A 16611-nucleotide genomic window follows, 5' to 3' on the forward strand; every position below is an offset into this window, starting at 1 on the left:
ATTCTTTTCAAGTAATCCCCGAATTTCTTTGTGATAAAGGAGATAAAGTCCTCACAAAGGTCTGATTCATTGACTTCTTGGGATATTTGAAGAATGTCATTGTAGGTGTCGTTTGAAGCTTGGAATGCAATTGTTTTCCTTTTATCCTTCTTCTGCATGTCTATGTTCATCTCAAAAGTCCGAAGTGAACTGATAATGTCTTCCAAAGCCATTTGCGTTGTGTCCTTAGCTTCATCTATCGCACAAATTTTTATGTTGAATCTTTCGGGCAAAGAACGAAGAACCTTACTAACTAATCGTTTATTGGATATGGGGTCTCCAAGACTGAACGCCTCATTAGCAATTTCCTGTAGGCGACGATCATATTTCAGTATATTCTCAGATTCTTCCATCCTCATCATCTCAAACTTGGAAGTGACCATCCTCAGTCTTGTTCGTCGCACACTCTCAGAACCTTCACAGTGTCTTTGTAGAATGTCTCATGCGTACTTGGCCGAGACACAATTAGTAATAAGTCCGAACATGTTCGTATCAACTGAAGAGAAAATGGCATTCAGTGCCTTTGAGTAGTAATTTGAAATCTGCACTTCATCAGTAGTCCAGTCACTTTCCGGTTTTAACAGACTATCAACATCTTCGTCTATTCTCCTTGGTGGAGACCAACCGCTTAGAACTCTTTGTCATGCTCTCTCGTCTATTGATTTTATATGAAACCGGATTTTGACTTTCCATAGACTGTAATTGGTTCAATCTAAGACTGGTGGTCGGAGTGCGGTGTTTGCGAGTGATGGATCCATTTGATATTTCTGTCAAACAAAAAAATCAGAATCAACACTTAGTATATCAAGAGTAGGCTCTGATACCACTTGTAAGAACATATGCTCGACAGATGTGAATAAATATATCAATAGTAGTATAAAATCGTAAATTTGTATTTTATCAGAATTATGTGTTGTGTCAAATGTTACAACATTTACGACAACATGCAGCGGAATATTATATTTTGTAACACAAATTCACTTTAAATAAATAGATGGACGAGATTAAATACGCACAAGTATAAATACTTGTGCGGTGCCTCAAGGCAAAAATTAATCATTAGAAAAACAAATCGTTTACAAAAACCTATCACTAGTGATAAGATTAAAATCAATTTCCTCAACACGTTGAGAAATTAAAAGCTTTGTAAAACAACCAACAATACTAAAACATCAATTAAGAAAGCAAAAACATGATGCCAAAAAGAGGAGCCACCAAAACGATCTTCAGCCAACTTCGTTACAGATGTTGTCTGCAGATGTCCCACATTCAAGGCAACACGCGATCACCACTCTTCAAAACAGCACGATCCTTGATGACTTTACTTCTCCGATATTCACGGCGTGCACAAGTGCGTATATGTGTGTTTGTATGTCAAGAGAGAGAGAGAGAGAGAATTTTTAGTTCCTTGATCTCTTATTTGTAGCTGTAGACTTTTTCTCCACAAAGAAACCTATTGCACAAGGAAAGTAAGAGTTTAATTAGAAATAAACTCTTAATACCATATCTCTTTAAAATCATATCATAAATAGCATATCTAAAATATATTTGCTTAGTTATCTCATTATCTTAGAAAGGCAAAATCTCACAAGATATTAATGAAATCAAATTAACAAGAAAAATATATTGTTAGGGAAATAATTTAAATCAAGACATTTTTTCAATTAAATTCAGAAATATTATTTTCCTTCAGGATTCATGTCGCCATCAAATAAAACTATTTCAAATGGATTTTTTGTTCCCTCGAGTTAAAGCTAATTTATTAATGTTTTTGTCAACATCAATATTAGCTGTAATTAAGCATAAGATAAGAGTTGTTGTAGGGGCCCCAACTTTGCTTAAATAACACTTGTGAGTTGTATCACCACTTTCAATCATTCCACATATTTTATCTGTTAGTTTTTTTAGAATATTTTTATTTTTATCAACAGAAATAGCGTGAAAATTTTGAGTATATAAGTTAATACTTGTATGTATATATATATATATGTGTGTGCGCGCGCGCGCTCAAACTATATTTATTTCATATTAAATATTTATTTGTGTTGGGTCAAGTTTACATGAATAAATAGTATTGAGACGAGTGATTTTCTGAAAAATTATTGTGCATTAAGCTGTTGACGCTTCGGTATTTGATCTTTTTGGTTATGTGAACCATGAGGCATCAAATCTTTAATGAGTAGTCTTGCCTGGAAACAGTGCCAACAACAAAGAAATATCAAGACTGATATCGAAAGTAATATAGAACAACACTAGCAGTGACACATGCTTCTATCCGAACGCATGTGTCTAACAACCTGATCCATCGATGTCCAGACATATACAATCTCTCATGTTCACTCGTCGCTTAATGTGAGGCTCTGGTATAATTTTTGGACTAATTTTAAGTTTTTTACTCTAACAATTTGTATTATAACATCTAAACAATATGGAAGTGGATCCCAACGAATTAAAACCAACATAAAATAGACCGTTTAACCTCAAGTATTTAACCACCGCCAAAATATGAATGGAACATTAGGAACAATATGATTTTGATTTATCTTAAATGGGCTAGCAAAATATTAATAAAACAATAGTCAAATACTTGTAATATATGGACATAACGATTTATCATAGAGATAAAATATGAGTATTGTATGGTCTTATATTTTGGTCATACGATATAAAATATTTAATTTCCATCATTATAAATAATTATAACGTCCAATAAAATCGTAAATCTTCAATCGTATGATTGATATCAAGGTCAGTCTTACAACGTGATTTTGATTATTTTCAAGTTTGAGCAAGTATTGCGATGTATATTGTTACGAGCAATAATCATGTATACCAGACGAGCAACTATGACGTGATGTTTAATATGTATACAATTCAAAATATTTAAGTTGCATCGCTGCTAGAAAAACACAAACTATAATTTTGTTATGATAGCAGATGATCGGTCCTAGAAACATTTTTCTTTCCCGTGTACTTTTTTAGTCTGAAAATTTATATACAACAAAAAAATTTGCAATTCAACAAGATTGTAAATAATTTAAACTTGTATAACTAAACACACTTAATTGCTGGTGACATTCCAATAATTGATTAGGTTGGATGTTAATGTTAAGAAGTAAGAACCCATAAAAAATGATAGCTTGTTAATCAAAAAAGTTAAGAAGAGATATATCTATCACTAGACCTGTCCATCACCTTACTCCACTTGACATTTGTCTAATCATCTTATCTAATTGAAGTGATTATTTTACCCAAGTGGGAACATCAATAATTTACCAGAAAAGTACAAACACATGGATATATATATATATATATATATTATACTAGTGTTTGATTGGTGAGTAAGTCTCTTGTGAGACGGTCTCACGAATCTTTATCTGTGAGACGGGTCAACCCTACCGATATTCACAATAAAAATTAATACTCTTAGCATAAAAAATAATGTTTTTTCATGGATGACCCAAATAAGAGATCCGTATCGTAAAATACGATCCGTGAGATCGTCTCATACAAGTTTTTGCCTTAGGTTGTGTGTGGTGTTTTTTTTTTAGTATAATTATTGGGGGAGGGAATAATTTATGTTTTGAGGAATTGTTTTGGAGAATAATTTTAATTTATAGGGTACAGAAAAATGGTTGGACTTATTTTAGAGATGATAGATTTTAGTCTTTAGGTTAAATAATGCTAGATTTCATATGGTAAAGATTTTAATAGTTGAGTTTTTAATTTTTTTTCTTATTTATTTTAAAAATCCGAATCATATTCATCAGACAATATGAATTATAAAATCGAAAACTGAAAAACATAAACGAGGAAAATTTTAAAATATTTTCTGATTTTCTAAAACACTTATTTAACCAATATATAATAAGCACTAAACATAGATCATATTAATGTGTTAATATTTTTTTTTATGTTTTTTCTGTTTATTTGATAATACTTATTTAAAGTTTCTATATTTTTAAAAATAATTATGAATTGGTTATTTATGTCTGTATTTTTATGGATTTAGTCATTTATATGTACAGTTATAGTCATTTTTTTACGTAGTGCTGATGTGACATAACACATATGACGTTGATATATCCAATATCAAGTAATCATTTCCAATAATAATGATTAAAACAAAACAAAAAAGAACAAATCAGCAAAAAAAATTAAAGATTTAGACTAAAATTCTATTATGATAACATTTTTAACCAAAATCACATAAAATCTCCTAAAAAAGACTAAACATGCAACCCTAATGTAAAGCCAGTATAAGAGAGTGAACGGAGCCAGGCCCAATGAGCAGTTGATGAATAAGCCCAATTTCTACAGCCCAATAAGCAGTTGATGAACAAGCCCAATTTAGTTGATTCAGTCTTCACATTTGGATCTTCTTCCTCGACCTTCTGATCCAGGCGGCTACGATGTCGACGTCAGCTAGTGCGACCGAGAGAAGGGGAATCCCGGCGGCGGCGTTTGTGGAAGACGTGCAGACTTACCTCTCCCAGTCAAATCTCGATGTGAACTCCGCCCTCGCTTTTCTCCAAGAGAGGTTTGCGCTCATTCTGAATATTGAATTTTACTAAGTTTTTCGTTTCTCTTGTTTTAATGGTCAAAGAAGATTACTATTAGATTGCTTTTAGCTAATTTTAGATAAAGATGCCAAATTAGATTAGTACATTTGAGTTGAAAATACCGTGAATCCGGAGTTTTTGCTTTGGGAACAGCAAGATCAGCTGTTGCGTGTCCTTATTTCCACTTTACTCGAAGAGGCTGTGCAACAAGTAGCTGGTGTCACCACCTCCCGCTGATTGTCGATAATACTCGAGAAGGCTGATGCTCCTTCCTCTAATGCTAGTTTTTTGTTAAAAAACATTCAGTTGCGAAGTTTTAAACAGGGTGACTCGACAGTTTCACCTCCATCAACAGGACAAATCCATTTAAGATGAACTATCACGGGTATAGACTTCAATGTTTGAATTTACTATCATCACCTGAAATAATATGATCCTATGAGTTTTGAGAAAAATAAAATAAACTGGTGTTCATATGAATGCACCTGTTACCCTGGCTCCAAGATTATTTTTTTCCCTCCATTTGTTGGATGTCAATGATGATATGAACAAAAGTGATTAGTAGAAGACATCTGATTGATCGAGATGGAACACAATATCTTGGATTTTGGTTGTTTCTTTTATATTATAAAGCATGGGTCTTGGAAGAGAAAATGTTATTTTCAGACTTATCTGGCCCATAGATGTTAAAAGCACTTAATGCAGAGCGGAGCGGAGCGCACGGCCTGCGCTTAATCGCGCTCCAAAGTGCATGGCTTCCATGACGCTTGTGCTTCTATGCGCATCGTAGAAAAGTAGACCTTTCTAAAAAAAATTCTAGATAGAGAGGGTAATTATCCTCTATTTACAGGAATAAAGGACTTAGGAAACACTTACGTTCACGTTGCATTTTCCCTCGTCTTATTTCGCCTCTGCCCTTTGCCCTCATTTTAATATTTGATTGGATGTATAATATTTGATGTTTCATGTATCACACTTAAAAAGAATTGAATTTATTTATTTTTTGAGAATATTTTATTTATTGACGCTTTATTTTTGTAAAACTTGCGCCTCACTTTGCGCTTAAAGCCCCAGGACACTCGATCACTTTAATGCGCCGTGCCCTTTTAATTACTATGATTTGGCCATGCTTGCAGTATTCAAGGATTAGTTTTCTTGAGAAGTTTTGAAAGTTAGGAGGAATCTCTTACCAATTTTTATCATAGTGATTGCTATTTCCTCTGAAATTTTTCTTATCCATGTTGTGTTATCATCGTTTTTCCTTCCAACTTTCCAAATTTCCTTTTCTTTCTATAAATGTTTGGCAGGCTTCAGCAATATAGAGTGGTGGAAATGAAGCTTCTTGCACAGCAGAGGGATCTTCAGGTTTGCCTGTTTCTATGCAAATTCTCAAGTCCTCTTAATTTTTCCTTGCTGCAAGTGCCGAAGTTTGTCTGGTTCCAAAGTTGCAAGCAAAAGTGAAATGAGTGGCATTTCTCAAGTGCTGCATATTCTCATTTTTAGTGTGTATTTAATATATTCATATATAGTTGTTTGAGAGCTTATATGATACATTAAAGTGTTGCCTACTTTTTTTGAAAGTAAGACCTTCCAAAGTTCCAACACAAGATGAGAAGAGCGTAAAAGCTCTTAGATAAAGCTGAGGGATCCCGACTTATATTTAAGATCTCATCCTCCCTTTTCTAGTTTCCACAGCATTAGTTTCAATGCTACCATAAATGCATCATATCAGCTCTTAGAGCATATTTTTTTCCTAATAAATTGATAGCTTACTGCATAAACAAGTTGCAACACCAGAAGCTTAAAAAATTTGTTAACTCATTGTACTTATAAGATTCGTAGCATAAGCTAGTCAAACACTTTCATGCGATGCTTCACATTTGAAATAATTTCCTTAGCATCTATGTGTTATTTTTCTTACTTCTCTTTAGATCTTGTACATGGTGATACAATTACGAGAGTAAGAAAGTCAACCATATTGTATGCAGTTGACTTTTGCTATGTTACTGTTTAGAAACTCAAATCCGTAATTTCCACAATCTGCCAAATCATGGTTTTTTTTACGGCTCCTAACATCTAGGTGTTTTCTGAAATTTGAATTTCTTTATCACTGTAGGCAAAAATTCCGGACATTGAGAAATGCTTAGACGCTGTTGCAACTTTGCAAGCTAATAAGGACACCGGTCAGGTTTGTTCTTAAACTGAGATTGTTTTTTAGTTTTTTAATCTTTTTGGACCTTTGATGTGTAATTTAATTAGATTAATAATGCAGAAAGGTTGAATTTATAATTTTGGAAAAATATGCATTCTTTAAAATGAAAAATGATCTCTTTTGTTAGTTTATTGGTGATTCATGCTTATATAACTAAAATTTATTTAGTTTAACTCGAAGTAAAATAGACTTGGCAATATGTGTTGCACTCTTTCCTTGGAAACTGTTCCAAGACCTCATGGAGAAAAAAAACAGAAGTTTTACCGATACAGCATTTGGTGTGACTTGAGCCTGATACTTATGTTATGGAAATCCAATTGATGTATTATCGTGCTGATTGGTTTGTCACTCCTTGATTTTTGAGAATTTGGGGAAGTTTATTTTACTTTGTGCTGTCGTTTCTTGTTTGTATGAGAGAGATACGTGAGTCTGAAAATTAATAGACAATTTAAATTTCAGGTGCTTCAATTGCAAATAGATTCTTCCTCTCGTGCATATCGTTTACCATAAAGTTTGTCTGTTTAACTATTTGGGTTCTCCTTTGACTTTGCTGGTTTAGAATCAATTAATCCATATTTGGTGTTCTTAGGGTATGCAGGAAGATTTTAGTTTACTCGACCGAATACTTTATTTCAATTATGTCGGTCACAAAGCTCATCACACATATACCTATGAAAATATTATATGATTTGAGACCATTTCTGGCTGTTGCTCGAGTTTATCTCTAGTGGACAAACTTACCGGAGATTACAGCTAAGATGCTTCAAGCCTGTTTTTCTTGTCCCGGTCTCCTGGGGTTTGAGATGATTTAACTTATTTTTTTCCGCATGTAATGCAAAACCTTTGGTGTTCAAATCAACCTTTCTATTTTGGAAAAAAAAATCAACCAATATGCTCCACTTTCATTTTTTGATCATGATTGTGTATTTGAGCTGCCTATGTTCAGTGCCTTGCTCTTTGTTGATTGTAGGAAATTATTGCTGATTTTGAAATCTCCGAAGGCATCTATTCCCGAGCTCGTGTTGAAAATACAGATTCTGTTTGTCTATGGCTCGGAGCGAATGTTATGTTGGAATATTCACGTGAAGAGGTACTACTTAACATCTGAAGAGGCCTTTTACTTTTTTGTTTTCCTGCAATACATATGACTATATATGAGTTCTTTAAACTTCATCGTGCAGGCGGCTACCCTGCTTCAAAAAAATTTGGAGAATGCCAAAGCAAGTTTAGAAGTTCTTGTTGCTGATCTACTATTCCTAAGGGATCAAGTGACTATTACTCAGGTGATGCATGGGTATTATCATTTTGAGGTCTTTTCGCTTAGGTGAACTACAAATTCAAAGGATGAAATAATAGTGACTTGGTAATGCATAGAAATTCATGTTGTCCTTTTTTGCAATTCCAACGGACGTATTTGTCTACATGTTCCATCATAAATTAGGGGAATACCTTGAAATTTGAAAGTTTTTTTCCCAGAAGATACAAAATGAGTTGTGAATGTGTAATAAATCACTCTAAACCACATCGTGCGTCACATTTTTTCTGCTCTATATGTTTCTTGAGCTAGTACCGTTTTCCAGGTTACTATCGCTCGTGTGTATAACTGGGATGTGCACCAACGTAGACTCCGGCAATCTTCTGCTGCCATGTCAGAGCCATAAAACTCAGTATAGTTGGTGGGGCTACTTTACCTCTCCGGGGTTTGTGTGCTCCAGCTCCGTCTTTCATTGTTTCTGGCCATGTATCTTATTTATTAAGTATATCAAGATCCGTCCTATCTTATGGTTCACATATCGATTTTGTCCTACAGAGGTGTATTCTATCTAGGAAAACTATCTACCAAGGCCGGTTCTATGCCCACAAATGATTGAGTTTCTTAGTCATTCCCATTTTTATGTAGTGAATTTAAACATGTTTTCGAGTTGTACGATTGATATTGGTGTATTGTGATTTGTTTGAGTGTGTTTATTCTAGTTTCAGGGCTAAATGGCTTGCGACTAGCCACATGAATGTCAATAATTCAGCATAGTGGCCATATTTTTCTTTGGAAAAAGCCGACCTCCCTTGTTTACTGTCCCCTTCCTCAGTATTTGAGTTCTTTACTGGATGGGGAAAAAGGAAGAATTTCGCTTAAAGACGTACTGAAGTATTAAATATGTTGCTTTCGTCTAGCATAAATTTGAGTGTTTTAACCAAACTTCTAACTATATTATCACACCAAAACATCTAAAAACTTGGGCATGGTTGCCTTAATGCGATCTTAAGCCTATAGGAATAGCAATGCCTCGATTTTTTGCATTGGTAGAAGCACGTGATATATTTATCTACAGGAATAGCATATAGGTTCGATTTTAGTCAACCTATAACCATAAAAGATCACATGGATATAGTTGTTCAAACGAAATTCGTAAATATCGCAAAAAATGTTGGCAGCGAAATAAGAAACTAAACATTCTAATATGTTGAAGCTATATAAAGTGTAATCATTAAATAAAGCAAAATCTTCGAAATAAAGGATCTTCTAGCTGATAACATTGCGAGACATGTACGGGGAAATATAGCCTGGAACCTGAGGGAAGAAATGAAAACTCGGTTACTTCAATCTATTATCGCTAGGAATAAAAATCAACTTGGAAACAAACTTCCATGTGATTCAAAGACCTATGATCACAAATTTTCTGGCCAATCTTGTCAAAATTTATACTAAAACAATCATTTTGAAAAGAAACTGTGAAAACGGGCACCTTCAAAAAACATGTAGGAATCTGAATGTACCCCTGAAGAAAGAGATCGACGTCGTCCAGAGTCTGCTGTGGAACAGGGGTAATAATATACAGCATACCCTTCGATGGGTCGACGGCTCTAACAAGTCCGAGACCAACACATTGAGGTAATTGTTCGGTAACATCGGAAGCAATCGCTAGACCAACAATAGTAGCATTCAAGCTATAGAAAACTTCTGTCTTGGGGACCTAAAAGAAGACAAATGTTCCTTTTTGATAAGAAAGTCAACCATACAATACATGGTACATAAATATAAACTAAAGTAAAACATTCAGATACATTTCTTCGCACAAAACTAAATAAATTGTCAGGCATAATTCAATTTTAAGAATCATTCTAAACTAAAAGGAACCATCAATGTTAATGGCCACATGGTCAGACATACCTGACAATGAAGATGTTTTATCTTTACACTTGAAATCGGAAATTCATAAGGAGGAAGAGCAACTAGTGCAAGACCAAGTTTCTTTCTCGTGAGATTTCTCTCATTGGGAAAGCATTGCCTGAAGTATTCCATTACCCGCAAATCTCGAAGGCAAGAAGCATCCCTTTGTACCGGCACCCTGGAGAGGTATTGTCAAGTACACAAGGCAGAATCAACAATTTTTGAAGATTGACTGATTAAATTCATGTTGTCAGTCATGATGAAATGTTACATGGTGATCTTTGGGAGAAGAATACATCTAGTCGACAGATTAGACAAAAGAACATAAAAGCTATGGATCTTAAAAATGGATCAAATCAGATAACATGGCAATTGATAAGGCAAAATTAGGAAATCATTTCAACTACCTTCTCAATCTGTTTCCTAGTATGATTTGTTCTCAACCTGTTTAATATTCCTAAGCATAAAGAAGTTGACCTTGTGATTGTTGAACACTAAAGAAGAAGAATTAAATTTACAATCCCAAATCATTTCTTATTACTGAACCAAACCACGGGAATAAGGGTCAATAATTTCTTTCTATTTTTATGTTGAATCCATCTATAAGTTCATTGTACTCCCATGTAATATAATTCATGCCAATCAATAATTGACTAAGATTTTTTCAAATAGAATCGAATGATCAAAATTTAATGCAATTTTGATTCATAAAACAAGTGATTAACATGAAGATCAGAGTATTAGTTCATACGATCTATGTAAAAGATCCTGGAGAGCAGTATTTATCTCAATGACATGATTAGTATCCATAACCCCCTCACTTGTCCAAAATGCGCCAGCTGGTAAATTCTTTGCTACACGTGAAATCTTAATCTTGACAACATGGGTAGGAGACATATATTTTATCATGTCCACCAATATTTCATAACCTATACCTGCACATAAAACAAAAGAGATAGCATGTAATGAGCTATAGTAGAAGTAAAGACTATTACTCCTTAGGCACAAAGCAAATTTATAACATTAAAATTACTAGTGTTATAACAATAAGAAAGAAAAGAACGATAAATTACAAACCTTTGACCCATCCAGGGGTATTTATTACAAGCGGAAAACCAGCATCACCCAGACAGTTTGTGTTGTCATTCATATGGTATTCTTTCAGGTAGTGATCAAACAGGTTAAATATATAAGAGAGATACAATTCTGGGTCCCTTTTCGAGGAGATGTCACCAAAGAAAAAGCATCTGAAACGAGATGTCAAAAGTCATAGTGAATTACAGTTTACTACAATAGATTTGACTAGAAAAACATATATAAACAGCAAAAAAATTGCATAACTTACAGAACCCAATTCATAACCAGTGAACTATAGTATATAACTTTGGTTGAGAATTGAGAGAAGAGTTAATAAATTTTGGAACGGGCTTGGCAAATGAACCGCCATGAGTGAGATAACATTGTTGAGCCAAATATTTGAAATTAATCGATGCGCAGAACATATCAAATACTGAGCACCGTTAATTGGGGCATGTGAGTTGGCCACACGGACACGCAGACATACAAATCGACTAGTGATATAACTACCCAAGTTCACCGTCACTTCACCCAGTCAATTACGAATTCTGGGACATATTGAACAGGACAAATAACACTCTCATGTATCGAGCTTCACAAGTTCTTACATTGTTTAACATAAATATAAATTATAATTAGCCAGAGGTTAAAAATGTGGATGGTGCCACAGCTCACAGATTTTTATGTCAACAGCAATCAATACATAAAGGCAAAAAACCTAGTGTTTTAATAGTTTGTACTTTTAATTTTCTTAAATTAAATAATAAACAATACTAAAAGGTATCATTTCGAATGGATAAGATTCGACATTCTTGTTTCATCAACATTTAACTCAAGTTCTACAATATAAGTGGAGTTAAAAACAATCAGTGTTAATTATATCTTCCAATTTATTATGCTCGAATTATATATTATTCATTATATCAACTTACTAGTCGTTGTAAAACCACAGCAAGGATAAACAATGGTAAGCACATTGAGCATTGAGAGTGAATAATTGAAAGATGTAATATAATACCTTTTTGGACAAAAACAAAGAATACTCTTAAATTTTCACAACAAATAAGCCAAGAACACAATAGCCGCATAAGAGCCCAAATTTGACTCGTTATTCTACCTTGATGTTTTTTTCTGAAGGATTTTTCCTAGAGACTTTCATGCAAGCAAAAAGTAGTTTTAAAAACGTAAATCAATTGAACAAAGACATTCAAATAGAAACATGTACCATATAATCAATTCATCATCACCTTTGTGATAATAAGTGTTCACTAAATAAAAAGTTGGACAACACCAACACAAAATAATCTAGTGAATTAGAGATGCAATACCGTTCAGGAATTTTCAAGCATGGACGTATCAGATCTAAATAAGAAAAAAAAAAGAATATAGAACCGATCAGCATATTAACCACACAATATCAAAATAAAAATAACCACCAACAAACAATAGTGGAAGCAATCAAGAGATTGTACCTGGAGTTATTTCGTCGATCATAGTAAGTGACAGGAGACCAGGAGGAGTAAATACTGTCTGACCAACATCAGTATCAAGATAAGCCACTTTCTTGTGCCTGCAAAAGAAGAACTCAATAGTCTCAACTTCTGCTGGTGGTGAATCGAAAAAATGTCTTTCAACAATTGTTTATGAACATGCATGCATGAAGTTTGAAAAAAACATTTAGTTTCAATAGCTTTCCTCTTAACTTTTGTTTCATGTTTGAATAAGATTCTTTGTCACGTTGACCCTATATAACATAACTATATAATTTCCTTAGAAAAGGATTCATGGATCAAAAAATCAATTCACTACTTTAGATTAATTAATTTATTCTATGTAGGTACACCTAATAGGTCCAGCTTATTCTCTCAATGTGAGTCCTCGCTTATAACTAACTTCGCTCAAAACTCTCTCTCCTTTCTACCTTTTCATAAAACATAGACAAAAATGGATGAGATAACCATGCCCGGCACAATAAAGTTGGGCTGCAAGAGGTGTCCCTCCAAAAGTTATCAGGTTTCAAACCTTTCAGACACAGCAGCATGTACAAATTATCAAAGACCACTAATCTTCTAACCATATAACATCTATCATACTCATGTAAAGAAACTAGCTAAATAGTACAATGAATTCGCAAAACCCATTGTGATAGACTAAATATATTACAAAGAGACCAATTCAGTAATTAACTTCAAACAACAAAATGTTGCAACCTCTTCATACAAAACCGTCCATAAACTAACCATGTTCCCATCAAAAACCGAAACAGCGCTCATAAAAAGTTATCATTAACAAGGTAAAAAACGTACCTTTGCAGTAAAACATTGACGAGATTGAGAGAGAAAGTTGTTTTCCCGCAATTATTAGGACCGCAGACAATAGCAATTGGAGGGATTGAAGAAACAGAATTGTTCACTATCGATTCGGTAGCATCAGACCATTCTTGTGGTATAATTATACTGGATAATGGAGTCTCAATCTCTTGAGCTACCTCCATCTTAGGCTGCTTCACGATTTCTTTCACCTCTCTCACTTTAAGCCTCTGTTCCTAGAGCAATGGCGTCTCATTTTGTGATACATATATGCACACTAGCTATCTATTCGATACACACGCGTTGCGGGTGTTAATAAAAGGCATAAGCAAACAATAATGGTGGATACAATATTAGCATGTGGACAACTAATGACCCAAAACATGCATGATTAGACCGCCCGGGTGTACTCTAAACAACAAAAAAAAACAGCCCAGATCATGAAACTTTCAACGAAACAAACGAGGGCCGAGGATTATACCTTTTGAGGCCTGGGCATTGATCAAAAACCACCTATGAACGTCACTTGATGACTTCTATTATAAAAAAATCAGTGCTCAGACTCGATGCTTTCGCGTTCCTTGCGCTAACTCCGCTGTTTTGGGGTTTTCCCTTCGTTTTGCCACTGCTCCGATATGGAGGAGGGCCGTCGACTTGCCTGGGACAGGCGGAGGAAGTTGCAGAATGTCCTACTTGTGGTGGGTTTGGGGCGGAGCTTGGGCTTAGTGAGATTTTTGTTCCCTGGCGGCGGCAGGCGTGGAGAACTCTCCTCTTATGGCCACCAAAATCTAAGCCCATGGAATCAAAATTCAAGCCTGTTTTTATTTTCTTCCTTAACCAAGCCCATTTACAATCATATCATTATTTTTCCCTCTAAGATCCCAAAAAAATTTGCAAATCTTATTTTTAAACATTCCCCGAAATTGAAATTTAAATACTTTCTCCATCTCACCTATAATTTATATTTTCACACAGATTTGAAAATTGTTGGAAGTAGTAATGTATTAATAAATATGAGTAGACTGGTAAAAGCAGGGACAAAGTCAAAAAAACAAAGTTGAGAGGGCAAAAAAATATAGAATGAGTCTCTTGTGAGACGGTCACACGAATCTTTATATGTGGAGACTGGATCAATCCTACCGATATTCACAATAAAAAGTAATACTCTTAACATAAAAAGTAATACTTTTTCATTGATAAACCAAATAAGATATCTGTCTCACAAAATACGATTCGTGAGACCGTCTCACACGAGTTTTTGCCAAAAATATATTGAAAAATTAAGGGGGGCAAGAACAAATTTTAGATAGTTTTTATACAATTTTATAGAATGCGGGTGTGTCAAGTGCTACAAGCACCAATTTGTGTGAAAAACTAAAACAATATGACTCATAATAATCAAACAAGAATGAATTTCTAATTTGATTATTGGTTCTAATCTCCTAAGCTAATATGCACACACAAAAAGGAATTGAAATGAAAAATTTACTGAAATTGAAAGGTGAAATACGATAAACAATTCCTATACATGATTAATGTATTTACAAAACCAAGAGAAATCAAAATAAACATAAAAACTAAACAAAGTTGATAAGAAAATCTTGAAAATTAGGCTAGAAATATGAGAAAATGCTTGAAATGGATTGATTAATTTGTAGATTTGATACTGCAGTGTTGTTCAGTGATTTGTGTTGTTTTTTTTTTTTCTGTTTATGATTTCTTTTGTTTTATTGTGCATGCAGTTTCCACCCTCTGGCTATTCAACTCTTCACTTCTCCACTACTCTAAAACGTGTCGCTAACTTCTAATTCAAATTTCAATAAACAATTTTCAAATAATTAATAGGTTGATTATTGGGCTCAACTTATTGTCTTGGGCAAAATCTATTGGCGAAATTAAATTTGAGCACAAACAAACAAATGTCCCCACAGATATTGACTGACCCATTGGACCAAAATGCCCGTATAATTCTTCGATCCAATTATTCTTTGATTTTCACCATCATATCACTGACTTGGATCAACTAAGATATGATACTCTTAATTATCATTTGGCCCATCAGTTCAATTCAAAACATTTTTGTCTCGTTTTTTCACTTCGTTTCCCCAAAATTTCTCCATAAACTATGGTTTTTTTTTTTACTAAAATGGTTCCAACACTCACCAACAACATTCAAGACCTTCTAGCCATTCCTTGTGCATAGCACATCGCAACCATGCTTAGTCGTTCCTCTATCTGCTAAGACTCTATATATTGTCGTCGCTAACTCCATTTGCAATCGAGGGCTACCCAACTGCCACCTTTGTGAAAGTCGTCGTCCGGATTCCTATTTGCTATTCCCTATGCTATCGCCACCCAAAGAAACGTTATGGATCAAGTCTCTCTCAGGCGCATCTCCCTCGATCAAGTACTGTGAGTGTCCCTTCCTCATGGATTGTTGTTTTCTACAGCCCGAGCCCTCACTATGTCAAGTGAATTACCGATTATGCCGACACTTGCTGAACCCTTTGTCCAATCTACTGCACATATGTGTTCTTCATCTTCTGCAGCCATTGGTCACTCCCATGTTTTCTATATTCAATTTTATCTGTTGGTACTTAATTGTGTCGATTTACAAAGTCAAATTATTTTATATCTAAATTTGTATAATAACACATGAGTACCTTAGTTGTTCAACAAAACTTTGAAAAAGCAAGCCTCTATCTCCATCATTTTCAATATTGTCATAATTAAACAGGTTTTCTATAAGTAACTTTTGAGCAACCAATGACTACATTACATCACATGATTCGGTTGACTCTTTGGACACATCCTTTGACAAACCTTTGGATTGGTCTTTGAATTACTTTTTCTTTAAGTTTTAAGATACTCAGCTACATGGCACTGGACGTCCTAGATCTTGAGGTGGGCACCATATTAGTCACAAGTTTGTTAATATTACACAGAGTCTGTGATGCATATAGTGGGAATTCATTCCATTTACAAAATAGTTAAACTTGGGCAAAACAAGGTCCTCATCTCTTATCATATCACTGACAAGTGACATCCATGAAGTTCTCACATATCTAAACCTAATCGACATCAAAGGTTTTTGATGATACCAAATTTTCTCTGGGTTCGGTCTGGTGAGCTTGAGATTCAGATCAACAATGTTTGAACCGGAATGGGTGGAACACTACCGGTCTATACAGACTAATGGATATTGGAAGACGTCGAAAACTTTTCCGACGCGACCACTTTGAT

The 16611-nt window shown here is 34.4% G+C and overlaps 2 protein-coding genes across 4 annotated transcripts; one reads left to right on the top strand and one right to left on the bottom strand.

Moving 5' to 3' along the window:
- The first annotated feature begins 4393 nt into the window (after positions 1 to 4393).
- Positions 4394 to 8781, top strand: LOC142519379 (prefoldin subunit 3). The gene is made up of 6 exons (XM_075622377.1): positions 4394 to 4579; positions 5909 to 5966; positions 6718 to 6789; positions 7784 to 7903; positions 7995 to 8096; positions 8394 to 8781. Exons 1-6 carry the CDS (start codon positions 4452 to 4454, stop codon positions 8472 to 8474), a joined length of 561 nt encoding a protein of 186 aa, XP_075478492.1. The 5' UTR covers positions 4394 to 4451; the 3' UTR covers positions 8475 to 8781.
- A 372-nt stretch (positions 8782 to 9153) lies between these two features.
- LOC142519377 (polynucleotide 5'-hydroxyl-kinase NOL9) lies at positions 9154 to 14249 on the bottom strand. Of its 3 annotated transcripts, none has more exons than XM_075622375.1 (9): positions 13850 to 14249; positions 13366 to 13598; positions 12532 to 12629; positions 12388 to 12421; positions 11060 to 11229; positions 10734 to 10917; positions 9983 to 10160; positions 9558 to 9785; positions 9154 to 9382 (listed from the first exon to the last, which is right to left on the bottom strand). In XM_075622375.1, exons 1-9 carry the CDS (start codon positions 13865 to 13867, stop codon positions 9335 to 9337), a joined length of 1191 nt encoding a protein of 396 aa, XP_075478490.1. In that variant the 5' UTR covers positions 13868 to 14249; the 3' UTR covers positions 9154 to 9334. The 3 variants fall into 3 exon arrangements, with proteins under 3 accessions (XP_075478490.1, XP_075478489.1, XP_075478491.1); XM_075622374.1 differs by having other exon boundaries at positions 13366 to 13604; XM_075622376.1 differs by having other exon boundaries at positions 13366 to 13653; positions 13850 to 14248.
- Positions 14250 to 16611: the final 2362 nt, after the last annotated feature.

The sequence above is a fragment of the Primulina tabacum genome, chromosome 11 (genome assembly GCF_025594145.1).
Source record: "Primulina tabacum isolate GXHZ01 chromosome 11, ASM2559414v2, whole genome shotgun sequence".
Classification (NCBI taxonomy): domain Eukaryota; kingdom Viridiplantae; phylum Streptophyta; class Magnoliopsida; order Lamiales; family Gesneriaceae; genus Primulina; species Primulina tabacum.

Coding starts and splice junctions, on each gene's coding strand:
- LOC142519377 (XM_075622374.1), bottom strand. Junction 12,630..13,365: donor GTCAATGTTTTACTGCAAAG/GTACGTTTTTTA, acceptor CTTCTTTTGCAG/GCACAAGAAAGTGGCTTATC. Junction 12,422..12,531: donor GATCGACGAAATAACTCCAG/GTACAATCTCTT, acceptor TTTCTTATTTAG/ATCTGATACGTCCATGCTTG.
- LOC142519379 (XM_075622377.1), top strand. CDS start 4,452: ATGTCGACGTCAGCTAGTGCGACCGAGAGAAGGGGAATCCCGGCGGCG. Junction 4,580..5,908: donor CTCGCTTTTCTCCAAGAGAG/GTTTGCGCTCAT, acceptor AATGTTTGGCAG/GCTTCAGCAATATAGAGTGG. Junction 5,967..6,717: donor CACAGCAGAGGGATCTTCAG/GTTTGCCTGTTT, acceptor TTATCACTGTAG/GCAAAAATTCCGGACATTGA.